We start from the raw sequence: 27,319 nt of genomic DNA, 5'->3' as shown, positions 1-27,319 counted from the left end.
CTACGTACAATGTCAACATGAGTGGACAGCGGTAGGCTGTCTAGGCAAAGGGATGCAGCTGATTATTCCAGTGATGTACAACGACTGGTCATCACGGAAATTATTCGCCGTTTCCATGTTTAATGAGAAATATTGCTTTTAGAAATGAAAAAGTAGCAAAATTACAATATCGTGCATATAAAACAGGCAGGTATCAATGGCAACTACTTGAGACTACACGCAATTTACTGGCTAGATGACGTGTTAGCTACAATACTAACGTTATCTACCTAAGTTGCAATTCGTAAACTTGGCCTGGTATTTTAGATAATGATGATTTGTCCCTGACACTATTACAATTGCAGCTGTGTTTTAGGTATTACAATTGCAGCTGTGTTTTAGGTAAGTCGTTTGGTAACACGTAGCTACGTGATACAGAAATTCACGGAATTAACTAGTACAGTAGGTCGTTAGCGTCGTTTGTTATCCCTCACGCAAACATGCCTGTTTTCGCAGAACTCTTCTTTTGTGGTCGACTAATATCAACTGACTAAATGCTATAGTACAGTCACATGCGGTTTTGTGGTGCAGCTAAATGTGGGAAGTATAGAAACATTGCCCACGTTTAGCTACCTAGTTAGCTTTGTGTTGGCTAATGCGTTTGTCATAGCGAGTTACTGTAGTAATTTAATTGTTGATGAAGCCTGCAAGAAGATGCTGACATCATAGTTAGATATATTATACTAAGACTGGCATGTATGGTAGTAGCTAACGTTATGTATGCGGTCCTCTGGAGTTAATATAGCTACTAGCTATGTGGATTATCAACAACTAGCCTACAGTGGCTACGAAAGAAATGAGAAGATCCAGTGTGAAACTGGATGCGATTCCAACATTATTAACGTTACAGTATATCTTGACATTTGTATAAGGGGTATTGATTGCTAGCTACGATCAACTGGATGACGAATAAGCCCAATCTGTTGGAACTGGAGGATACATTTAAATGGACGTTACTATATTTTTAGTTAGCTAGTTAACCCTTGGTCAGCTAGCTATGGGGGTTAGCGGGGTGAGTCTTCTTTCCCAAGTCGGGGACGTGGCCGCTATGTCCACTTCCAACACGTCGTCGGTGCCTGCCAGCCCCACGCCAGATGCGGACACCCGTGGCTGCGAGAACGGTGCATTGATGGACTCCTTCGGCATCTTCCTGCAAGGCCTGCTAGCGATGGTGGCCTTCAGTACGCTTATGTGTGAGTACTACTTAACTGCCGGGCAGACGTCAACTGTATAAATTCAAATGTACTGTCTTTGTAAAATTACATTTCACTATGCAGTGTTGGACATGTTTGGGCTATAACAAATTGTTTGTTGCTTTCGAATATAAAGCATTACTGTCTGTCATTGCAATCAACTGTTCACCTTTAGAAAATACTGGATTGCAGTGTTACTCTTTTGAACAGAGCATAACACCTATGTTCTCCCATTCACATAATGTTGAATTTTTTCAGTGTATTTTGACCTCAGTGTGACTCTTTGACCTCTGAGTCAGGTTCAGTGTGGCCCTGACTCAGAGATAGATATCGATTCAACTTGTCATTGAACAGTACAAGTACTGGTGAAATGTCTGTGCCCAGTAAATGGGTGTAGATATGATTTAGTCATCTGATTCTACCAGATATATTATCTCTGCTTCTACACAGTGTGATGTTGAAACGTCTAGTTGCTGACAAGATTCTCCAGTCCAGATGTGCGGCAGCTTAAAAACATGTGCAGTACAAATCTTGGATTAAAACACTTTTACTACATGCGACTAGACACAGATATTTCAGCGGGCTCTTGTTTTCCACATCCTCGGCAGTAGTGTTTGATGCAGCTTTCCTAACAGGATTGAGATTGCCTGACCCCATCCACAGCACAGCTCAGCCCAAAACGTACATTCAGGGTGTGTCAGCAGTTCTGAGGGAGCCTGAAGTCAACATACATGCGCACATTTTCCCGGAAACATGTTTCTGCAGCATACTAGGGAAGTCGTTTCCCGTTCAGGCAGGCGACATAGGCACTTATAAGCTACTTTGCACTCCCTGTGACCTATTTAATACACACACAAAGGGATCGTTATTTAATGGTGTCATACCTTAAACCCAAGCTGAGTGGTAGGGTAGACCTATGTCTGCTAGATTAGTGATGAGTGGAGTCATAAAGCATTGAAACACTTGTCTCCCAACAATCAATCATGTGAAATGGAGGTTGTGGGGGTGTATGGAAACATGCAGTCTGTTGTCGGCAACAGCCAGAACATTGCTTGTAAACTACTGTGTTGAATTCAGAGAATACACACACACACACACCAAGTGGTTTATTGGAGATAATATGGACCTGTAACATTTTTTTTTTGGATGTTTGCTTGATTCCGTTGTATTTTCTCCCCTAAAATGCATTCCTCTTTTTATAGAAAACAATATTGCATGGATCTAAGTCCACATCAGAAGGCCTCATTTGAGATCTAAACAAAATCGTATACCTTTTGTTTTTTGGGTGTAGTTATCCTTTATTTTGACCATGTACTTAGCAAGTCTGGTTTTTAGCTATATACTTCTAGTGTATAATGTTGAATGTTTGCAAAACTAAAGCCTGCCTGAATTAAAATGGTAATTCTAAGAATATACTACTTGTAGAAGTTACATTTATAGAGAATTTGTGGTAGTCTGTTTTCATTTTCATTTTAAGTGGGCAAAAAACAGACTTATTTTTGCTTCTTCATACATTTCCAGGGAATACAAATAATTTTTTAGGATGAAAATTGATTCCCTACTACTGTAAGTTCAGTATGTTTTAACGTCTTGATTTTGTTCATTTCCTGCAACGCGGTCACTGTGGCCATATTTTCTCTGCTTCTACACAGTGTGCCATTGAAACGGCTAGTTGCTGATAAGATTCTCCAAGTCTTGTTTGCCCGTAGTGAACAATGTTTGAACACCCTTTCAAACCTATGTTGGACCGCATCTCCTCCCTGGGAATACTGTTGAAAGGTGGCTATGGCTACTGATTTGGGTTTTGGAAAATAACTATAATGCTGAAGATCGTTACTGTTCTAAGATATTTCGCATCCTTTATCATAGGTTGCAAAGCATTTCTGAGGGTACCAAATGACAGTAATGCCATCCATTTCAAATTGCGCATGATATCGGTCACTCCATTTCCCGGACACGTAGCTAACATGGTTAAAAGGTGATGGTTAACATTGCACCATATGTTCTATAATCTGTAGGAAATGTATCAACACAGGTTTCACAGGAACTGCAGTTCCAGTGTTTAATATTAAATAATTGTATAATAGTGGATAACGTATGGCCAAATATATTTTCATAGCATAGATACTACTTCATTTGACATGTATAATATCAACTGTATAATGTCTATAATCACTAAGCATTAATATGGCCAGAGAGAAGAAATTCAGAAAATGTGAAATAATACAGATAACTTATAAATGATGGACATATCTCACTGCTCCCATGACATACATGTCATGTGGCCAGGACGCTGTGTCCATTTGATGGTGCCTGGTCTAACCGCAGGTCCTCTGACAAGTAGGGTTTGTTTACACCGCTAAAAGAAAATGTATTTACTCTCACAAGAAACCAGAGTTTCTCTCTGCTCAAACCACAAGTTAAATGCAGCAGGTGCATCGAGATGCAGAGACCTCTGGCTACAATTGTAGTAGGCTACCTAATGTGGAGTAGAACTCCTGTTCCTCTTTTAAGAGTCACCTTTCCTCTAAAGGTGATATTTTTTTTATTTTTTTGTGTCAACATGGCTTTTCAATAGCTGGCTTGTAGCCCAATGACTAAAGTTTGTTTACTTTAGACATTGGTGTCTTAGGTTATCAAGTTAAAAGGGGAACCAGAACTCTGGGCATTTCCCATCCTGCTGGCCATATTCATGAGTCCTGTACATTTTCTGCAGAAATGAAAAAGGAGAACAGCAGTCTCATGATCCCCCTCCCATCTAAAATAATTGATTGGTTTTTAGAAGATGAAATTTAGCAACGAGTTCTGGCTGACGGAGTGAATCCCACTGCTCCCCTGAACCACCTCTTAATTGTGAATGTTGGTAATGTCTGCTATAGGGTGCATTTACTTTTAGACGTGAAATCATCTTTTAAAAACTGTGTTTCCGAAGCGGCTTGGCCTGTTGAATGTGGATGTTGATTTTGACTGTTGATCCCATTTATATTTTTTCCCATTTTATATTTTTTTGTGGAATTATTTGTTCCTTCCCTTTTCAATGGCTGTTCAAATATTGGCTGGATATTGACAGGACCTGGAACATGCTGTTGTGCACGTTGATTCGGAGCACCCCAAACATGCTCAATGTTTGGTTACTATGCAGGCCATGGAAGAACGGGTGCATTTTCTGCATCCAGGAATTGTGCAGAGATTTCTGTGACATAGACAGTGCATTGTCATGCTGAAACATGGTGATGGCAGCAGGTAAATGGACCAGCGATGGGCATCTGGATGTCATTACAGGATCTGTGTCTTTGGGCTGTGACGTTACACACATTCGTAACCGTTATGATACACATTACTCTTGACGGTTCTGATAAATGCGTCTATGATATTCTGCAATGGCTGAAAAATCATTAAGCGAAATCACTTGAGTCCTGAAACACACACACCCACACACACACACATATATATATATATATATATATATATATATATATACACACACACACACACACACGTAAGTGCTGGTCATAATAATTAGAATATCATCAAAAAGTTGATTTATTTCAGTAATTCCATTCAAAAGGGGATACTTCTATAATTCATTGCACACAGACTGATATATTTCAAATGTTTATTTCTTTTAATTGTGATGATTATAACTGACAATTAATGGACATCCCAAATTCAGTATCTCTGAAAATTAGAATATTACTTAATACAATAAAAATATTTTTAGAAATGTTGGCCAACTGAAAAGTATGAACATGAAAAGTATGAGCATGTACAGCACTCAATACTTAGTTGGGGCTCCTTTTGCCTGAATTACTGCAGCAATGCGGTGTGGCATGGAGCCGATCAGTCTGTGGCACTGCTCAGGTGTTATGAGAGCCCAGGTTGCTCTGATAGTGGCCTTCAGCTCTTCTGCATTGTTGGGTCTGACTTATCGCATCTTCCTCTTCACAATACCGCATAGATTTTCTATAGGGTTAAGGTCAGGCGAGTTTGCTGGCCAATTAAGAACAGGGATACCATGGTCCTGAAACCAGGTACTGGTAGCTTTGGCACTGTGTGCAGGTGCCAAGTCCTGTTGGAAAATGAAATCTGCATCTCCATAAAGTTGGTCAGCAGCAGGAAGCATGAAGTGCTCTAAAACTTCCTGGTAGACGGCTGCGTTGACCTTGGACCTTAGAAAACACAGTGGACCAACACCAGCAGATGACATGGCACCCCAAACCATTACTGACTGTGGAAACTTTACACTGGACTTGAAGCAACGTGGATTCTGTGCCTCTCCTCTCCAGACTCCAGACTCTGGGACCTTGATTTCCAAAGGAAATGCAAAATGTACTTTCATCAGAGAACATAACATAACTTTGGACCACTCAGCAGCAGTCCAGTCCTTTTTGTCTTTAGCCTAGGCGAGACGCTTCTGGCGCTGTGTCTTGTTCAAGAGTGGCTTGACACAAGGAATGCGACAGCTGAAACCCATATCTTGCATACGTCTGTGCGTGGTGGTTCATGAAGCACTGACTCCAGCTGCAGTCCACTCTTTGTGAATCTCCCCCACATTTTTGAATGGGTTTTGTTTCACAATCCTCTCCAGGGTGCGCTTATCGCTATTGCTTGTACACTTTTTTTCTACCACATCTTTTCCTTCCCTTCGCCTCTCTATTAATGTGCTTGGACACAGAGCTCTGTGAACAGCCAGCCTCTTTAGCAATGACCTTTTGTGTCTTGCCCTCCTTTTGCAAGGTGTCAATGGTAATCTTTTGGATAGCTGTCAAGTCAGCAGTCTTCCCCATGATTTTGTACCCTACCAAACTAGACTGAGAGACCATTTAAAGGCCTTTGCCGTTTTTTTTTAGTTAATTAGCTGATTAGAGTGTGGCACCAGGTGTCTTCAATATTGAACCTTTTCACAATACTCATATTTTCTGAGATACTGTCTTTGGGGTTTTCATTAGTTGTCCGTTATTATCATCAAAATTAAAAGAAATAAACACTTGAAATATATCAGTCTGTGTGGAATGAATGTATACATTGTACTAGTTTAACTTTTGAATGGAATTACTGAAATAAAGCAACTTTTTGATGATATTCTAATTATATGACCACCACCGAACGACTGGGTTGCATCTGTAACAACCAAAAGATGAGAAATCCCCAAGGTTTTGTATAGATTACGCGTGAAAGTCCGGATTGCCACTCCACAATTGCCTACAGTTGCTCACTTGAGGGCATGCTAGAAGGGTCATACTATAAAAATGCATGTTCATCCAATCTATGCAATGCATTCACACATGTAAATAATAACTGAAACATTTATTTTTACTATTAATAATAACATCATTTTTTATGTCACATGATAATTAGAAAATGGGTCAAAGAAATTTAATGATTTTTAAGTTTGATTTTTTTCCAATTTTTGGAGGGTGAGTATCTCCTTATGAATATGTAGTTCACATGCTACCAGTGACATTTGCAAAATGCAAAACTAGAGATGAATCCGTCCGGAAGGATGAGAGCAGTTGTCTATGGCCACCATCTGCAAAACCATTCCCTTTTTGGGGGTTGTCTTGCTGTTGCCTCTCCAGTGCTCATTGCTGTTGCCTCTCCAGTGCTCTGTTGTCACTTTTTTCATTTTCACCAAAACAGGTGACATTGATTTACAATCGCTTATGCTTCTTAACTAGATAGATTGATATCCCTGAAGTTTAATTGACTTGGTGCTATACTGTGATAATTGTGTGTTCCCTGAATTTTTTTGAGCAGTGTATTTAACAGTTCTGTGGTATAATGAGGTATGTCTTAAAATGATTGAATCCCGTGTGTTAATAATGATTTCTGTCTCTGTCCTGTCTGCAGTGAAGCGTTTCAGGGAGCCCAAGCACGAAAGGCGGCCCTGGAGGATCTGGTAAGACTGCCGCCATCTTACACCCAACCAGTGTATTCAACTGTGTGTGGATATTCAACTGTTAAGATGATGATACACAGTTATATATTTCAATGAATCATGGAGAAGCCCCAAGATTAGCTACTTTGGAAGCATGCGTTTCAGATATTAGGAAGTGGATGACAGAATACTTCTTGCTCTTAAACTCAAGAAAAACAGAAATGCTCGTTTTAGGAAACAAAGAGGGTTGTTAGCAGATCTCACTGTGAACCTCGACAGCTGCATGGTCGTATCCCAAGAAACTGTAAGAAACCTCTGCGTTACCCTTGACCCTGACCTCTCCTTTGATTAACATATATGTCTCGAGTTGCTTATTTTCATCTTCAAACATTGCAAAAATCTGAAACTTTCTATCAAAATGTGATGCAGAAAAACGAATCCATGCTTTCATTACTTCTAGACTTAGATTACTGCAATGCTCTTCTTTCCGGTCACCCTGACAAATCAATAAATATACTTCAATTAGTGCTGCACACGGCAGCTAGAATCCTAACTAGAATTTCTTTTTTTAAACACATTACTCCTGTATTAGCATCCTTACACTGGCTGTCTGTTAGGGTTAGGGCTGATTTTAAGGTTTTGCTGTTAACCTATAAATCAATACATGGACTTGCTCCTACTTACCTCGCTGAAATTATCCAGCCATACATACCTACACGTAACTTACGATCTCAAAAGGCAGCCCTTTTAATTGTACCTAGAATATCTAAACAAACAGCCGGAGGCAGGGCCTTTTCTCATAGAGCTCCACTACTGTGGAATTATCTGCCAATTAAGGTTAGAAATGCAGACTCAAGTGTCTACTAAAAGCTCATCTCTACAGCACGGTCTATGATTAGGTGTAGCCTGGCCCGGGGGCGTGAAGGTGACCAGAAAGGCTTGATACTGTCCACCCTTGCTGTCTTGCCAGGTGGGCTCTCATCGCCATTGGGATGCCCTCCCTCCAATGCCTTTTGGGGGAAGAGTCACTGGCTTGTTGTTGTTTAGCACTTGTGCAATTGGGCTGTACTCTGCTGGCAATACTCGGCCCTCATTCAGGGGGAGTGCGGTTGGTTGGTGTCCCTTTGGTTAATGCCTGGCAATGTGGGTGGATTGATTTCCTGCCTGTTGGGCCCTGTCCCGGGCCTCCCCCGGGTAGGGCCCAGGATTTAGCCCACATGCACAGGATTTAGCCCACATGCATTTATTAATTATTCTCACCCGGCACAGCCAGAAGAGGACTGGTCACCCCTCTGAGCCTGGGTCCTCTCTAGGTTTCTTCCTAAAGTTTGGCCTTCTTAGGGAGTTTTTCCTAGCCACTGAAATTCAACACTACTGTTGTTTGCTCCTTGGGGTTTAAGGCTGGGTGTTTCTGTAAAAGCACTTTGTGACAACTGTTGTGGCAAAAAGGGCTTTATATATAAATGTTGATTGCTTGATTGAACTTGATACGATTAACACTAGACATATTGCTGAGGTTCTGTTGAATTTTGAATATGTCCTACTAATGTCTCTTCAAGGTTCCTGGACACCTCCAAACAGGCCATTGGGATGCTTTTCATTCACTTTGCCAATGTCTACCTGTCGGACCTCACAAAGGAGGACCCCTGCTCCCTGTGAGTTTCTGTGTTCATCAGTCTGTTAGACTACCTCCGTTAGTCTGTGTTTTTCTGTTTCCCTCCAAACACCAGTCTTTGTGTGCACGTAGTATAGCATCTTTATAACTATGTACACCTCCACCTTGTAGTGAATAATGTCTCTTTCTCAGTTACCTCATTAACTTCCTCCTGGACGCATCTCTGGGCATGCTGCTGATCTATGCTGGGGTGAGGGCTGTCAGTGGCATCGTGGAGTGGAGGCAGTGGGACTCTCTTCGCTTTGGAGAATACGGTGAGGAGAAGGTGTTTGTCAGTGTGGATGTTAATGCAATCCCACATTGCATTTTCACTTTCCTCATTATTGTAGTCAATATGAAAATGAATATGCAATCATGTGATTTGCATTAGAAATGTACTGGTATGCACATTTGTTTTCAATATTAAGATGTTAATGAAAAGCCATTTGGCATTTCATTTTCAGAGTCATGCCCCGCTTTGTGGTTAACAAAGTTCAAATGTAAAAAGTGAGAAACAGCGCCATCCTTTGCAATTTAATTTCCATGCTCTAATGCTGTTTTTCTAACTTAATGAAAATCCAAACTCCCGCAAATTTAAGAGAAGCTTCCTCTTGCCACCACAGTGACACTTAATCAGTGTTATTTAAGAGCACAATATGTATAACAGATTGTCTAAGTGTTAAGACGCTCCCTCTGCTGTTTTCTGTTGCCCCTCGTGTCAGCAGTGTACATCAAGCATGATTATGTTATCGGAGTTGGCTTGATCATAGTTTAACTGTGTTGCCACATGGAATCATTGTTTCAACCCCACAGAACCAGTGATTATGGATTAAAAAAATTATAATATGGTAAATCGGACCATTTCAAATTTCTGTAGAAAATCATACAATATATTGTATAATTTAATAGTTCAAAATTGAATTCACTGTTGTCTGAGATTCAAATGAACCAGCTCATTTTGTGGGAAAAACATTGAGAATATTAATTGAAATTAGTATATTTTTACAAATATGTAGATGGCCAATTCACACGTGTATGCGTCGATAACGTCACCTGACATCTGCCAAAGCATGTGCTTCGACAACGTCATCTAACATGTTGTCTGCATGCTTTGTGAAAAGCGCTGTATTTGTCTGATTATTGTCTAGTTCTTTGTTCCGTCTTAAGGTGATGATTGTGACTGCTTTGACGGTCCACATTCCAGAGTTGGTCTTCCCCTGGGGAGAAGCGCTTGAGTATGTAAAGTGCCCCTCTTAAATTTGCAAACACTAACAGGTCAATATCATTTATTAGTGAACGCAGAGCATTCAGCAACATTTTCAATTATCGTTTCTATTCTGCCATGAGCATCTGACCAGGAAATCTAATTGCTTTCAATATGATCTGCGAAATCCAACATTATTTGGACTAGCCCTGTTGCCGTTGTACCATACATCTATGATTGTAGCCTACCTCTTTCCGGTTGGCGTGTTTAACAGTGTCCCGCCTTCAGAGAATGACTGACCGGGCGGTAGAACATGAAAATGCAATCGCATTGCGTTTTCATTAAGTTAGGAAAACAGCGTTGGAGCATGGAAATTCAACTGCAAAGGATGGTGCTGTTTCTCACTTTTCACATTTTAATTTTGTTAAACACAAAGCAGGGCATGACTTTTAAAATGAAAAGTCAAATGGCTTTTCTTTAACATTTTAATATTGACAGCAAATGTGCCGTCACATTCACATGATTGCATTTTCATTTTCATATTGACTGGAAAAAAAGTGGATAAAGAAAATGCAATGTGGGATTGCATTAATATTTGAATTAAGTTACCTATATGCTTCCATACCAGAAGAGGGCAGAATATGTCAGAGTACTTCTGTGTGTTGCTCAGATATCTGAAGCCAAGTCCTTAAGAGTCGGGTTAAGAGTCTGTCCTCAGCCCCTCGGGTTAAGAGTTTGTTGTAGTCTGAACTTGGTAACTGTGTTTTAACTCTAGCCTGTCTGTCTCTCTGTATCGGGCTGCCTGTCTCTGTGTCTGTCTCCCTGTGTCTGGCTGGCTGTCTCTCTCTGTATCTCTGCGTCTGGCTGGCTGTCTCTCTCTGTATCTCTGCGTCTGGCTGGCTGTCTCTCTCTGTATCTCTGCGTCTGGCTGGCTGTCTCTCTCTGTATCTCTGCGTCTGGCTGGCTGTCTCTCTCTGTATCTCTGTGTCTGGCTGGCTGTCTCTCTCTGTATCTCTGCGTCTGGCTGGCTGTCTCTCTCTGTATCTCTGTGTCTGTGTGTAGGAGAGCCGGTTCAGTGCACTGCATGGGCTGGCCAGTGTGCTCTCTACATCCTCATCATGATGTTTGAGAAGGTCATCATTATCTTGGTTCTACTCATCCCCCAATGGAAGAAGGTGAGTCGTGTCCTGTCCTTTCAGAGATAATAACACAGGAAAGTGGATGTGTTGGAATACTAACAGTGCAGCTAACAGGTTTCATTTCTGTTAATGGTTGAATTTCTACTGACTTTGTTGTCTTGTTTGTGTCATGTTGGGTTTGTGTGTGTCAGCTGGCTCTCCTGAACCCCATAAACAACCCTCAGTTGGAGCTGGCCATCGTCATGCTCATCGTACCGTTTTTCGTTAACGTAAGTCAAGTTCGCTGAGCCTCCATGATGCAGGGCTCAATGAAAGAGGAAGTCTGGGAATAAATAGTATATTTATAAACCTCCCATTTTAGGCTGGATGTGTATTGTGTTGTTTACACCTGCACTTACTACACAATGTTCATCCATCCTCGTTTTGGCTCAACAATGCCACTTCATCAAGTAGACAAAAATCCCAGAATGCGCCTTTAAATGCTACCTTCCCTTTAAGGAATTGGTATATTATGTGATGGTACTATGTTATGGGTTGTAGTTGGCTGTAGCTGTATCTTCCCATTAAGCAGTATGTAATGGTACTACATCATAGGATGTATTTGGCACCTTCCCTTTAAGGAAATAGTGTATTATGTGATGGTACTTTGTCATAGGTTTTATATGGCTCCAGCTGTGTGTGGGATGTCATGTTTGTCTCTAGATTTTAGCCATGTCTGTGTAATTGAACATTCTCAGTGGTGTCTGGGTTTGTTCTGGGTCAATGACCTGTGTACTGCATGTTGTCCTCAGGCCCTGATGTTTTGGGTGGTAGATAACTTCCTGATGAAGAAGGGGCGGACAAAAGCCAAGCTAGAGGAGCGGGAAGTGGAGGAGGATGCACGGGGCAACAGTAAAGTGCGCTACAGACGGGCACTCTCCCATGACGACTCAGAGTCTGAGGTAAGATCTAACCCTAACACTGGGTCTTTGTAACATTCAACACGACTACGGGTCACTCTCCGCAGTTATAACAGAATCTTAAATGTGATTTATTAGCATGATATTCAGTTGTTAAAAAAATAACATTTAAATGACATGGATGTGGAAAAATCTTTCAATGCAAGTTTTTATTGTAAGAAGTGGAAACAACAAATAATCTGTCAGAAAAATGTTTTGTGGTGTTTTCACCATAAACAACAAGCCACTGTAACATGCAGAACTGTTAATGCTTTTGCAAAACACCACAGCTTAAAAGAGTGTGATTACTAACCTGCTAAACTCACAAAAACAGCAGGCCTTTGCCATTAGAAACTAAAGAGGAAGACTTATAGGTTTCCTGCTTGTTCCCTTCTAATGTAAAGAGTTTAGCTGAGTTGACTACCTGGGAGAAATGGAGAGATGTACCAGGGGACAGGCTTTAATTTGACTGATTTAGCAGAAACTCTAATGCCTGGCAAGATGTCTGGACAAATCCCCCTAAATGTATAGCCTTCCCTCCCTGTGGGCTTGTCTGTTGGTACATGTTAATGGGAACTGAAACATGTAAATGATGAGGTTAATAATATGGGACATGTTCTCCCTTGTTTACTCTCTTATGATGGGGTTAAAAGAGGATTACTCTGCTCTCCGCTGTTGCCTGCAGCAAAGCTAGCTAGCCTGTCCAACGTAGGGATGATCAAATATCACAAGTATGTAGTATATTCCAATGATATTGTGAGGCCAGTCCAATGTATGCATTCCAATAATACAGAGGTTAAGGGTATAGCATTAGACAAGCAAGTGTTGCTCTGCTGAGTGAGTTCTCTTAACAACATGGAAAATAGGTACATGTGGAACTGTGTGAATTTCAAAACGTCCAAATGTTTTCGGAGTTCTGGGCAACCTAATATACTACTGTTAAGTTACTACATAATTGACCACTGTGCATTGGTTGAGTAAAAACTAGAGCCCGACTTATATATCAGTTGACCGATTTCTATTGGCCGATATTACCAGTTTTCCAATATATTTGTATTGCTGATTTTTTCACAGATAAGACACCGATATATTTGTTTTCAATTCATTTTTTGTTCTTAAGTGGGCGCTCTTTCGCTGGTTGTAAGTTTGCACTTTACAAAAAGACGACACCCGCAACCAGCGCTTGACATTAACTCTTTTTGCTCACCAACCACTGTGGCTAGTGGTTTTCCAAAGTTACTTGCCATTCAACATTTTCACTAGCCACCATTTTGTTTTTGGGGAATTACGTTTTATTTGATAAAATTTGACTGTGGTGTGCCATCTACCTCTTGTTCACTGGTTCAGTCACTATTAGGCAAAGGTGGTACTCCACTGTGAAATACTTTATATAATGTGGCTACACACTTGAAAAAGACAACTATAATAGTGTTAAATCTGCCCTGTTGTCCATGTCCACTTGTGCAGCTAATGCATGCTACAATGTCCTCCCTAATATCAACCAAAATATTCAAGCTATATATATATATATATATATATATATATATATATATTAATTAACATAACCTAGAACTATTAACATGTCATTTATATATATATATATATATATATATATATATATTAATTAACATAACCTAGAACTATTAACATGTCATTTAAAAAGAAATATGAAATCACCCATCAGCTTTATTATTAATCGCAGTCAATATTATTGTCTATTTTTGTTATGCTATGTTCTTGTTAATACAGAGCTTTGTCAAGTTATTTTTCCCCCATCTTTGCCTTGACGCCACATCGTTAATCTCCCTCGACTTCCTTCAGCTCTACTAGGCTCTGCTGCTGTTGCTGATCCAGCGTCTTCACGTTCATATATTTAAATATATATATTTTTACTCTATATATTGCAAGGTCTTTGGTGATAGTACATACCCTAATCTGATGGTCTTTTCAACTGTCATCTTCGTTTGTCTTTCGGTCTCTCTTTAAAAACAAATCTGTAATTTGACACAACTAGAAGTCACCTGAAAAGTAAAAAAAAAATTTGTGGATTAGATTTAGTTTGAGGTTATTATGTTTTAATGGAATATTTTGACATGCTTGGGTGTGAAAGAACTAGGATCCACTTGTTTTTCTGATACTACTCATCTCCGCGTAATCTGGAACCGTGTGGTCCTGTATGCAAGGTTGCCAGATTCCATTGACCATTAACTGTATTCTGTCTCTAGAAAACAAATCGACTTGCCCAAGCCCATTAAAAATAATTGAGTAAGAAACACACTCCACCTGGCAACACTCAATATGGATAGAGTTTCGTCCTACTACCATTTTAGCTGCAGGGTTTCGTTTGTATTTTATATATGAGCGCAAAATCATGTTTTGCCATGCCAACACGGAGGCGGTGCGAGATTGTGTGGAAGGCTGTCTCCTATGAGCTTTGAATGCAGGAAAACCCCTGTGTAGAGATATTTAGAATGCCACCCGCCAAAGTGGCTAGTAAGTGTGACTGCATTACACGCCACAGCCAAATTCTACCCGCATTTGACGGGTGTAAATGTCAAGCCCTGCCCGCAACCTTTAAACAGTGCGAGGGAAGAGAACCAACCGCTTTTAAGGTGAGTTTAAATAGAAGCTTTCCGGCGTAAAAAGGTCACTCAAACTTTTACATGAGTTTAAAGTGGCATAAAAAGGTGTTTACGGTTTAGCTACCTAGTTGTTTGGACAAAGAATGTATGCTACATGTCATAACACTGATGCTATGGCCTAACTCAGTGGTAACTACTGGTACTTTAGGTACTGTTGTTACATATTTCCTGAAATTGCTCCAAATAGTACCCTACTTCCTTATAGTAAACTGCCTTCTTTTTAGAGACATAAAACAGCGGGGTGTTGCTACTAGCCCCTTTGTATTTATGTTGTGATGTACAGTATGGGTTTTCAAAAAGTCAACACTTGCATTTCCTTTTTTTTCATGACCGCTAGCTATCTAACTAACATTAGTTCTGTGGGACTGGGGAAATGTTTCACAGTGGTCATTGAGGAGGCACATTCAATGAGGGCCAGATATTACCTCTTTAAGATTAAATGTAAGCACATATCCAGTGATCTACCTACAACCAGCTAGGTTGGACAAAAACCTTTGATGAAAGGAACGGCCATACACTGATAAACATGTTTGCGTTAAATCCTATTCCAGCAGATGAATGGCGCAACAGGACAGTAACTGCTGTTTGGGGTCAAAGGTCTGGGTCAGAGTAAATATTACCTCATTGTAAGACTCCATGTAAGCACATATCCAGTGATCTACCTACAACCAGCTTGGTTGGACAAAAATGTTTCTATACCGCACGCTGACATCTCTGACAGTACTTCTCTAAGTGCAGAACGGTCCAGCTGGCCTCTGGTCCTACCACACACCTCCCTGGTGGTCTAGTGGTTAGGATTCGGCGCTCTCACCGCCGCGGCCCGGGTTCGATTCCCGGTCAGGGAAGTCGGTTTTTAAGAGTATTTTTTTTGGAGTTCATTAATAAAACGGTACATAGATGTTTTGTAGATGTTCAGTTAATATCCATCTAATTGAATGCTTGCCCCCCCTCATGCTTCACCGATTGCAGTCTGCTACACTACTCCCACATACACGTCTTGCGAATGACACATACCTCACAAAGCACTAGACATCTGATCCAGTCATTAACAGGTTTCCCTGGTGGTCTAGTGGTTAGGATTCGGCGCTCTCACCGCCGCGGCCCGGGTTCGATTCCCGGTCAGGGAATATACGTTTTAAAATCTTTATTGAATGCCCCACAACCCTGATCTACCAACCAAAACCCTACAGACAATGAATATGTATAGAAGTTCATTGTGGGTATGTTAGGGGTGTAATACATTTTAGAAATATTTAAACACCACCAGGGAGGTTTGTCGAAGGATTGGAACAGCTGTTTTGTATCATATTAACAAATCTTTGAAGGAGCACCTAGAAATCAGTAATATATACCCACCAGGGAAGCCTGTTAAAGATTGGATCAGATGTCTAGTGGGTTGCGACCAGATGTCAAAAACCGTTCCATGCTAGGTTGTGTGCTTCACGTAACACTCTTGTAATGTATCGCGCAGTAATGAAAAAAACACTGTAGTACGCTATTTACGTGCGGTGTATTTTGGAAGTTTGAGAACCTGATTATATAAAACCTGGACAAAAACATTTGTATGTATACAGACTTTTCTAGGCTGTTTTCTCATCCTACAGGATGAGTGGCTTTATTCTGACTACAGATAAAATATTCGGGGTCATCTGTTTCTCTCAATTATTGACCATACATTCTGGTAGGAACAAAAAGCATGTTCCCTGACCGGGAATCGAACCCGGGCCGCGGCGGTGAGAGCGCCGAATCCTAACCACTAGACCACCAGGGACCTCTCTGTGTAGCCTGAATTCATGTCAGTTGTAATTCCATGGAATGCATGACCTAAGGCATATGTAATGTACCAGACTGCCCCCAGGGGGTGCACTTTCCCATCATCCAGTCACTCTCCTTTTCTGCCTGCCTCTCAGATCCTGTTCTCGGCTGACGATGAGATGGATGACTCGGAGGATGAGGATGTGCGCCGGCTCACTGGCCTCAAGACAGTCAAGAAGAAGAAGCACCGTATGGGTATCCCCGTTTGACCTGGGTCTACCCAGGCTGACCTGGTCTGACCCCCTCCAGCTCACCTCACATCCCAACTGCCTTCTGTCTTCGTCTCCAGGCCCTGCTGCCCTGACTGGAACATGCAGGGAACCTGTAGTGTAGATTCCTCTAACAGCAGGCTGGCATTCATGTCTTTGTGGTGTGAGCAGGGTGCCTCTCTATGGATTTGGAAACATGGCGGACTGCCAGTCATGGAGCCTATTAAAACTGTCTATAATACAACTAATTAATTTGGGTCTCCTGCAGCATCGACACTGGGTTATTACATACTTGGAAAATAATTGGCTGCGTCCAAGTAACCACACCATGTCTATGTGAGATTTCACTACAGATCTGTCTTATGTCATGGGAACAGCTGGATCTGTCGTTGGTTCAGTGACACTGGGGAAATGAATTATGATGACTGTAAGCATTTATATTGATTTTGAGAAAACTGTGAACACTGACGTATAAGATATGGGGTTATGTTTGATTGGGTGATGCAGTATATTTGCCTGCACTGTAGTTCTGCATGGACTCTTCACAGAGGCCTGGGATAAAATTAACTGCGTCAGGTTAAGCTGTGATTAATCTTTTCGTTTTCTGTGGGGTCCGTGGGTTCCAGAGAAAGGGAATGGGCCACTCGTATTGCGCTCAGCGTTTCCCCTGCCTTTAAGCAAACCTCTGTCATTTTAACATTTTAATACATTTGATACTTCTGAATCTGAAAGGGATTGTTTCCCTCTTCTGGATTCTATTCATAGAAAGTATCCTGTCTGTCTGTTCAGCTCTGCTGACTACAGTTACCTCTTAGAACAGTCGGGGAGGTGGCTGTCTGTTCATGTGTGGGAAAAAATTGGAGAAGTGAGTTTGCCCCAATGCCGTGTTTTATAATAACACACCACTAACTCCTGGGACCTCAGCGTTATGCCATATATAGATTGATATTAATTTTGTTTAAGCCCTTGACTGTAGAAGGGCAGGACCGGTCAGGACAGTGCAGCTTGGCATTGTCTCAACCAAGCAGGGGGACTGACCGCCTTATTCCAGGCCCATAGAGTGATTAAGCAGCCAGGGTTTAGGTCTGTTGTCCTGAAAATCCTTGTCTCCTTCTGTGTGTACCTGTGTATGACTTAACTGTAATCTCTTATTACCTATGCATTCCTGAGGGGTATTCCAGAAAAAATGGTCTAACAAATTCATGATTCCCTGAACATATCCATCTTCTCTTTACCTGATGAGGGAGCCTCCTGAGTTTTTGGTTCCAGAACAGCTGTTTTTTGTTTCTTTCATTACATTAAGTGCAGAATATTGGTATGACAACTCGTGTGTTGCACTCGTCATCATGGAGTCAATAGAGCACAATATTTTGATACATTTCAACAATAGATTATTGTTACTGTTACAGTTTTCTCTAATAGAATGACTATGGTTTTCTTATGTTTAGTTTTCATCTGCTGCCAGGATCTGTTAGCGCTCATGAGGTTACAAATACAAATTGTATACTTGTTGTCATGAAGAGCACATTATGAATTGAAGGAAACCCATTTAAGTTGGCTGCAGTGAGCCTATCTTTGCCATTGTGCCATACTGTAGTATACAAAGAACTATGCCACACTATTTAGGTTATAGACTTTACTGTTATTAGCATTAACATCTATTATTAACAGCCACCAATATGTGTGGAGCTGTTAACTGCCACCCAGGCTTCTAATCTAGCTGTATCAGCAGCGGTGATGTTACATATGTTAGTTTGCAGAGCTATGTAGAGTTTGTATAGTCAAAGCGAAACTGTGTTAGGTTATATTGGATATATGAGTTAAGTTGGACAGATGGACTGGAAAAGTAATATTCATTTGTAATGCATATGGTGCACAATGCAAGTTCAATGTCAACAGAATTTCCGGAGAAGGAACAGGCCAAATGTGACTGAGTAGAATTTGATTTGAGGACAAACTCAGCATTTTGCGGTCTTGAACAGGATAAGATCAAATTTAACCTGGTGCATTTGTTGCTAGGGTTTCTGACGAGGCTACGGTTCATGCTCTCTTTCTGGAGCCGAAAAGTCAGTTTGCTCAAGTTCTGGTTTGTCAGAGTTCGCTAAATTACTAATACTGCATTCTGGAATACCCTTCTAGTCTTTGGTGTGTCCTGTGTCTTTTTTACTGTATGTTTGGGCCAAAACCATTAATATCCAGAACCTCCTTTAAGAGTTCTCCATTCAGAGAGAGACGCAGTCGATTTTGGATCTGAGGGTGTATTCTCACAACCAACTGACAAACTTTCACCTCTTGCACAATTATCACTTATCCCTGGATATTCTTTGTGTTCTTTTTTTATTTAGGTGTTAGTTTATTTTCAACTATGTGCCTGTGTGAATTTTCTGTGTATGTGAGTGTTCATCTTGTGCTGCAGATCTTTTGTTTTGGATCACAATTTGAGAATGTGACTGAAGTACAGAGCCCTAGTACAGTTTGTATATTTGACTGTCTTGACGGCCCTGTTCATGGAAAGGACTGGTGATGAAGTCATTGTGATGGCCTTGTCGCTGATTACGTTGAACGGTTTGATTGGGATGTTGTCTTCTACCAAGAAATAAGGGAATGCGTGGTTTGGTCAAGTGTGATAGAGCATGAAGCACTTCTGGTTGACCTCATCTCAACCAATATGGCTTTCATTACTTTGTAAAACTCGCTTCATCATTAAAATTACTTACATACAGTAAATGACTGACATTACCATGATATGCTTTTGTAATAAAGTTTCTATTGAACTATTGAAATCTTAAGACCTCCCGACCGAATAATGCAGTGTCCTGGCTGTCCTCTGGACTGCCACCATGGGGCATGTTTTCACAGTGACAGTGGGCTCTCATTAAATGTTTAGTGGCAGGTGTAGTTGGCATATACAGCTCTGAGGACATACTTCTTCCTGTAGAGCAGACTCCAGCAGTAAGGCGCTCAGATGCCGCATATAGACACACTATCAAGACAAACTCTTTCCAAGCATCTAAACTGACTCATACAATTATTATTGACACACAAGCCTGGCTGTCAACCGTGCTTGTTCACTTCTTACTTGACTGCCATTAATAGCCCCTTAGGCATATGCCTCTCTCTTAAACATAAAAGTGTTTTCACTACTAACTGTGATAGTCTGTATGGACCCATCCTACACTTTATCTGTCATCAGATCTTTTTTAAACGACACCTGATGTGTTTTGCCAATTGAGTTTCGTTCAGTGAGGTCAGAAATAACATTCTCTGAGTGGCAAGTCAACCCAGGCTAAAGCAGATGGAACGACACCGCCTGACCTTCAGATCAATACCAGGTGGTGTGGACTACAAAGTTATTGGCTGCTTGAATACAAGTGTTGTGTGTGTGTGTGGGGGGGGGAGGGGTAAGGAGCCCTGTGTTGTTTCTCACTCAGCTGTTGAAACCACATCGTAAATGAAGACCAATTCCAGCTGCACTGTCCCTCACGTAAGGCCTAATAATACACCCTGACAACAGAGGGAGGGTGGTGGTCCACGACTGACTGACTCACTCCGAGGGTCAAAAACAGAATAACCCATTGGTCATGTGGAGGTATTATAAATATAATGGATATATAACTGCACGGAGAGAAGCTGTCCACACACAATCCCGACTGGAACTCTGCGACCGACATAGGAACTCCCACTCAAAACATGTCTCAGGTATGAAAGTGTACTGGTCTACGAAATCAACTGTTTGTTATCCAGTTGGACTTCTGACCTTTGGAACCAGCAGCAGTGTAGTTCCAGAGGATCTGAGAGACCAACTGTGTCAGAAGTGTATTTGTAGACAAAGTGCCTTAGATGTAAATGAATGACATTCTATATGTGTTAAAATAGGTGATATGTTTGATTACCTTCTGGTCATGTGCTGCTGCATTTAACTGATTGTTATAACCTAATGTTTTATGAGAAGAACAAACTAGGAAGCATTGCAATAATGACGTTCATGTAAAAAATAACAATAGTTTGAAAAACAACAAGGCAAATTAGAGGGAGTTGTCAGGGAAATGCAGTTATGTGTGAGATTTTTGCACTTTACTCCTCCATTCCTTAGCCTGGTGAGGTGAAGAAGAAAAAGCGTCCAGTTATGAAGGAGGAGGACCTGAAAGGAGCCCGTAGTAAACTGGGGCTGAAGGGGGAGCCCAAGAGTAAGACCTATGAGGTCATGGTAGAGTGTGGTGAGTAGGAGCTTGTCTTTCCTTAAAATGTTCCGCTTGTTTGTGTCTAACCCATATCATATGTATGGCAGCTGGCTGCATACGCCTTTTTATATTGGTCAGTTGTACATGCAGGGAACATAGCAGGGTACAGTCCCAGATAAAATGTGAGCTCAGTTGAACTTTGGGAACTACCTTTGAACTGTGGCATGTATTCACCTGGGCCTGAGCCAGTCAGAGAGAGATACAGCGCCTTTCACTAATATTGGCACTCTTGGTAAATATCTGCAAAATGGGCTGTAAAAAAAGTTATATTGTTTATCCTCTTGATCTTCCCGTCAAACTATAAACATACTTTTTTATTTAAGTAAAACAATTCTTAACATTAAACAAGAAAACTGGTCTGATTATAGTTTTAAAGACTTTCTGTCCCCATGACCTAAGTGATATCTGCAATTCTCCAGCTCTGATCCTTGAAGTATCTTTGACCACGTTAACCATCCTCTTCAATGTCCCTTGGGTCAGTATTGTCACACATTGTCTTCCAGGCCGATTGTAAACATCTCCTGTTGCTTTACATTTCTTTATTATTGCCCTGATAGTGGAAAGTGGCATTTTCAACTGCTGAGCTCTTTTCTTAAAGCCATTTCCTGATTTGTGCAGCTCAACAACATTGTGTTGCACATCATCACTGCATTTTTGTGTCTTTCCCATAGTGATGGATAACTGGGAAATTGGCCTGCGTGTCAACTCGTATTTATACCTAAATGAAACAGGAAGTAATGGCTTACTTAAGTGTTTAGCATCACTCATGCGAAATAAAAAATATAAAATATGAATGGGAATATACACTGATCAGCCATAACATTATGACCACTGACAGGTGAAGTGAATAATAATGAAGATCTTGATTAGTTAATTTTCGCACCTGTCATGATTAGTTCATTTTCACTGTTATGCTGATGACACACAGAAGCCCCAAAATAAGCTACTTTGGAAGCCTGTGTTTCAGATATTAGGAAGTAGATGACAGAGGAACCTCTTGCATTTAAACAAAAAAAACCCCAGAAATGCTCGTTTTAGGACCCAAGAAAAAAGAGTTTTGTTGGCAGATCTCACAGTGAACCTGTAAGAAACTTTGGCGTTAACCTCGACCCTGACCTCTCCTTTGATGAACATATCAAATATATCTCGAGCTGCTTTTTTCCATCTTTGAAACATTGTAAAAATCTGAAACTCTTTATCATAAACTGATGCAGAAAAACAAATCCATGCTTTTGTCACTTCTAGATTAGATTACTGCAATGCTCTTCTTCGGGTTACCCTGATAAATCACTAAATAAACTTCAATTTGTGCTGCACACGGCTGCTAGAATCCTAACTAGAACAACAACAAAAATTAACACATTACTCCAGTACTAGCCTCTTTACACTGTTAAGGATAGGGCTGATTTTAAGTTTTTTTTGGTAATCTATAAATCAATACATGGACTTGCTCCTCTAAACAAACAGCTAGAGGCAGGGCTTTCTCTCATAGAGCTCCACTACTGTAGAATGATCTGCCAATTACGGTTTGAAATGCAAACTCAGTGCAAACTTTCAAATGTCTACTAAAAACTCATCTCTTCAGCATGGTCTATGATTAAGTGTAGTCTGGCCCAGGGGCGTGAAGGTGACCAGCAGGGCTTGATACTGTCCACCAGGTGGGCTCTCATCACCTCTAGGATGCCCTCCCTCCAATGCCATTCAGGAGCGGAGTCACTGGCTTGTTCTCTCATCGTTGCACCCTTTGTGCAATGCGGGTGAACGCTGCTGGTAACACTCTGCCCTCATTTCAGGGGGGTTGCGGTTGGTTGGTGTTCCTTTGGTTGATGCTTGGCAATGTAGGTGGATTGACTTCCTGCCTTTTGGGCCCTGTCCGGGGCCTCCCCCAGATAGGGCCACAGTCTCAGCCCCCAGGTGTTACGCTGTTATATTCATGTGTTGGGGGGAACAGGGTCCGTTCTTCTCCACGGTAAAACCTTGTAAACCTAAGGAATGTGTGGAATGATGGAAAATGTTCACGATTCATTAAAATAAGAACTTCTCAGTTGCTCGTATAACAGTTGATTATTTCAAGTTTAATTACGTGGTGCCACGGGAACAAGCATCATGACAAAAAGAGTACAAGTACAGAGACCAGCACAGAGTAAGTCATGACATATTGTTCTGATTGCGCATTTCAAGTTTCAAGCTAATATTCTCTTCCAACAGTACAGATGACGGAATTAGCCCAGACAACCCGGTCAAAGACTGACATATATCAATCTGGACATTTACTATATGGGGAGTTGACTATGCTCTTCCCAATAAGGAATGGAGCTCTGTTCACCTGTAGGATGTAAGTAATAATAACCCCCTGCTGTTCAAGAGCTTCCTCCTAGAGAACAGTTTCTTATGGCGGTTTTATGGCACAGGCAGAGGCCTGTTTCTCTTAATGCTTAAAGGAGCCAAGGCCCTGCTCTGCCGACATTCCATTCATCACATTCATCACTGCCCCTGAACACAAGACACTGGCCTTATAAGTTGGAGACCGAGAAAGAGACAAGTCTTTCAGTACCTGTGTAATTGATCAAGCATACAGAATATAAAACCCTTCTAATAAGATAATGAATAAATAGGGATGATAATAAATACATTTTCTACAAATGACTCTGATCAAACTTAGGAGGACATGAGGTCTTGGCCCACGCCTCCCGTGTACCAGGCTCTAAAGACTCATTGCTCCCCTGTACAAAGTCCTCCTGTTTGTGTTGCAGATCAAGACGATTCCAGCTGCCAGTCTGATAACCACCCGGTTGACACTGGATGCATTTACTAATTATTACAACTTGTACTCTTAAAATGTTCCCCCAGCACAGCCAGAAGAGGACTGGTCACCCCTCCAAGCCTGGTTCCTCTCTAGGTTTCTTCCTACATTTCAGCCCCTCTTAGTGTGTTTTTCCTAGCCAATGTGCTTCAACACTTTTGTTGCTTGCTCCTTGGTATTTTGCAAAAGCACTTTGTGACAACTGCTGATGTAAAAAGGGCTTTATAAATACATTTGATTGATTTGATTGACCTGTCAGTGGGTGGGATATATTAGGCAGCAAGTGAACATTCTGTCAAAGTTAATGTGTAATAAGCAGGAAAAATGGGCAAACGTAAAGGATCTGTTGTGATGGCTAGACGACTGGGTCAGAGCATCTCCAAAACTGCAACTCTTGTGTTGTTCCCGGTCTGCAGTGGTCAGTGCCTATTAAAAGTGGTCCAAGAAAGGAAAAGCGGTGACCCAGCGACAGGGACATGGGCGGCCAAGGCTCATTGATGCACGTGGGGAGTGAAGGCTGGCCGTGTGGTTCCATCCAACAGATGGAAGCTACTGTAGCACAAATTGCTGAAAAAGTTAATGCTGGTGCTTATAGAAAAGTGTCAGAACACACAGTGCATCACAGTTTGTTGTGTATGGGGCTGCGTAGTCGCAGACTAGTCAGGGTGCCCGTGCTGACCCCTGTCCACTGCCAAAAGTGCCTAAAATGGGGACATGAGCATCAGAACTGGACCATGGAGCAATGGAAGAAGGTAGCCTAGTCTGATGAATCACATTTTCTTTTACATCACGTGGATGGCCGGGTGCATTGCTTACCTGGAGAACACATGGCACCAGGATGCACTATGGGAAGAAGGCAAGCCGGCGGAGGCAGTGTGATGTTCTGCTGGGAAACCTTGGGTCCTGCCATTCATGTGGATGTTACTTTGACACATAACACCTACCTAAGCATTGCTGCAGACCATGTGCACCTTTTCATGGCAACGGTATTCCCTGATGGCACTGGCTTCTTTCAGCAGGATAATGTGCCCTGCCACAAAGAAAAAATGGTTCAGGAAGGGTTTGTGTAACACAACAATGAGTTCAAGGTGTTGACTTGGCCTCCAAATTCCCCAGATCTCAATCCAATTGAACATCTATGGGATGTTCTGGACAAACAGGTCCGATCCATGGAGGCCCCACCTTGCAACTTACAGGACTTAAATGATCTGCTGCTAACGTCTTGGTGCCAGATACCACAGCACACCTTTAGAGGTCTAGTGGAGTCCACGACTTGACAGGTCTGGGCTGTTTTGGTGGCAAAAGGGGGACCTACACAATATTATGCAGGTGGTCATAATGTAATGGCTGATCGGTGTACTTCAGTTAGGATTTACTCATGATAACTGGGGTGACAATAACTGTGAAAATCATTTTAGATGTTTTTTGACTTAACGATCAAGAGTATAAACAATAAAGACATTTTTTGCAGACCATTTTGCTAATTTCCCAATGGTGCCAATATTAATGGAGGGGTCTTTATATGGAGTGACTAATAGTTTCAATTCCTTTAGATGCTGAATCTTATGGAGTCCAAGTGTGTAAGAAAGAGGAAGTAAGGTTGGTGTTAAGTTGGAAGCAGGACAGATTAGAGGATACGTTACGACACCACAGCCCTTTGATCTAAAGGTCACAGATTTGCCAGTATCCATATTGCATCTATGTGTGTTTGTGTGGTAGTTCTCTGTATATTGATCATGGCATGTCTCCACACCAACAGAGCGTATGGGGAAGGTGGCCCCCTCTGTGTTTAGTGGGGTGAGGTCTGGTGGAGAGACTGCACTGGAGAAGCCTAAAGCACCAGCAGCCAGCGTCTTTGGCAAATAGGGTGAGCCAGGTGGAGCGTTGGCCTTCATCCCAACTTTAAAGTCTAGTGGAGAAACGTGACCAGACGGATGGCGGGACAAACAGCACAGAACAGGCCAAATCACTTTGTTGTTTAATGGATGGATGCCTGTTTGTTTGTGTTGTCTTTTGAGTAACTGTTCATTGTTTTCAGACTTATTTGAAATATTAATTACCAATATCAGTGAAGTCGTTTTCCTTAAAAATCGGCTTCTCTGTTTTGAATGGTGTAGTAACTTAAAAATGGTCTTTGTGTATGATGATAATACTATTGTGGTTAAACATAAAATGCGAGCAGACCATTGATTGGCCAGCATGAAGTCCTCAGAAGGATGATTTCATGCAATATGATTTTTTTTTTTTTTCAAAACAAGTTTGAGGGGTGCTTTTTCAGTGATTTGTCTTCAGTTTTGCTTTGGCCATAAAATCTAACAAATGTGTATATTTAATAATAACAACAGTTAAACATTTTTAGCTACGCAGTTATTTTAATTCTCCACACGGAAATAAAGCTAGCGATGTTTCTAGAGCACTCCTGGAGGAACACCATTCTTCCAAAAAAGATTCCCTCTGTTCAGATGATGGTGGTGGAGACTGCTCTCTAATACATTAGTCCAAATTCAATTGGGTTGAGATCTGGTGACTGCGGAAGCCATAAGATATGAATCACATAATTTTCCTACCATTCAGTGCCATCCATGCCCCAATAATGATCTCTCTTTCAAAGTCACCTAGATTCTTTCCTCTTGTCATCTTGATCCAAAGTCAAGGTCAACTGGGCCTGCTCACCATTTTTATACATGCCTCTGAACATAGGATAGGATGTTATTTGCTTAGTTGTATCATGCAATACACCAATATGGAAGCATTGGCACTCGTAATGTTCTTGCTCTCATTTATTCAGGTTTTTCATTTAATTTGTAACCCCATCTGTATGTAATTTTCAGCATGGGACAGCGTCATTAAATCTGCAATATGGGGCTGTTTGACACTGAGCTGGTTGTTCATATTAGGAATTGTTTAGACTGTCTTTGACAACTGAATTATATGATGATTGTCATTAGTAATTGGCAAAAATATTTGTCTTTGTTTTTATGAACAAATTAAGATCTTCCCTACGTATTTGTTTTGTATCTCATTATGTGGACTGTTGAGTCCCTTGTCAACAGGGCATGAAGAATGAGTAATGTTTCATAATTGTTTCAAATATTGCAATATCATCCCGTTCAACATTATTATTACTACAATGTAAATGTTGAAGGAGCTTTGTTGATTCATCTTTACTGTGGAATTAAATGAAGCACATACTTTAACAGCTGCTGTAAAAATGTACTTCTTAAGTTTTTATTCTAACCAAATTCCAGACATGATGCATGTAGAATGTATGGACTGTTAAACCAACAAATGCATTACAAATACTTTGTACTCTAAAATGATTTACCTAATATTGGAAATGGGTATTTTCAGGTGCGTAGGTATTTTGAACCAATGCACAATACTTGAGAGAAATCTCCGGTGCCCGTGTGATGAAAGTAAGTACAGAGACAAATAACTTTTAATGGATGTAAGTACAGAGACAACATTTGGAGTGTTGGAAGATGTAATATACCGTTAAACCCAAAAGTATTCATACCCATGCCAAATTCAAAGCTATAGTGCATTTTTATTTGACCAATAGAT

At 41.1% G+C, this 27,319-nt stretch overlaps 2 protein-coding genes and 3 non-coding genes across 5 annotated transcripts; 4 read left to right on the top strand and 1 right to left on the bottom strand.

Annotated features, from left to right (window-relative positions):
• Window positions 1–19,488, top strand: stimate (STIM activating enhance). The gene is made up of 8 exons (XM_010881812.3): window positions 1–1,232; window positions 7,083–7,131; window positions 8,670–8,765; window positions 8,918–9,039; window positions 11,031–11,143; window positions 11,299–11,376; window positions 11,899–12,048; window positions 16,598–19,488. The coding sequence occupies exons 1-8, from the start codon at window positions 1,037–1,039 to the stop codon at window positions 16,709–16,711; spliced, it is 918 nt and encodes a 305-aa protein (XP_010880114.1). The 5' UTR covers window positions 1–1,036; the 3' UTR covers window positions 16,712–19,488.
• Window positions 15,461–15,532, top strand: trnae-cuc. Its single transcript has one exon. It is a non-coding gene; the product is annotated as a tRNA-Glu (tRNA).
• trnae-cuc lies at window positions 15,743–15,814 on the top strand. Its single transcript has one exon. It is a non-coding gene; the product is annotated as a tRNA-Glu (tRNA).
• Window positions 16,387–16,458, bottom strand: trnae-cuc. Its single transcript has one exon. It is a non-coding gene; the product is annotated as a tRNA-Glu (tRNA).
• Window positions 19,489–20,148: 660 nt separating the features above from the next.
• mustn1b (musculoskeletal, embryonic nuclear protein 1b) lies at window positions 20,149–27,318 on the top strand. Its single transcript, XM_010881811.3, has 3 exons — window positions 20,149–20,410; window positions 20,805–20,928; window positions 25,515–27,318. The coding sequence occupies exons 1-3, from the start codon at window positions 20,402–20,404 to the stop codon at window positions 25,619–25,621; spliced, it is 240 nt and encodes a 79-aa protein (XP_010880113.1). The 5' UTR covers window positions 20,149–20,401; the 3' UTR covers window positions 25,622–27,318.
• Window position 27,319: the final 1 nt, after the last annotated feature.

Source organism: Esox lucius, chromosome 17 (genome assembly GCF_011004845.1).
Source record: "Esox lucius isolate fEsoLuc1 chromosome 17, fEsoLuc1.pri, whole genome shotgun sequence".
NCBI classification, from domain to species: domain Eukaryota; kingdom Metazoa; phylum Chordata; class Actinopteri; order Esociformes; family Esocidae; genus Esox; species Esox lucius.
This window is presented reverse-complemented; position numbering and strand designations above follow the sequence as displayed.

Bases quoted from the DNA above. Each gene is read 5' to 3' on its own strand.
- mustn1b (XM_010881811.3), top strand. The intron at 20,929-25,514 runs GTGAGTAGGAGC...CCACACCAACAG, and splicing joins TGAGGTCATGGTAGAGTGTG to AGCGTATGGGGAAGGTGGCC.
- stimate (XM_010881812.3), top strand. From the start codon at position 1,037: ATGGGGGTTAGCGGGGTGAGTCTTCTTTCCCAAGTCGGGGACGTGGCC. The intron at 7,132-8,669 runs GTAAGACTGCCG...TGTCTCTTCAAG, and splicing joins AGGCGGCCCTGGAGGATCTG to GTTCCTGGACACCTCCAAAC. The intron at 9,040-11,030 runs GTGAGGAGAAGG...GTCTGTGTGTAG, and splicing joins TCTTCGCTTTGGAGAATACG to GAGAGCCGGTTCAGTGCACT.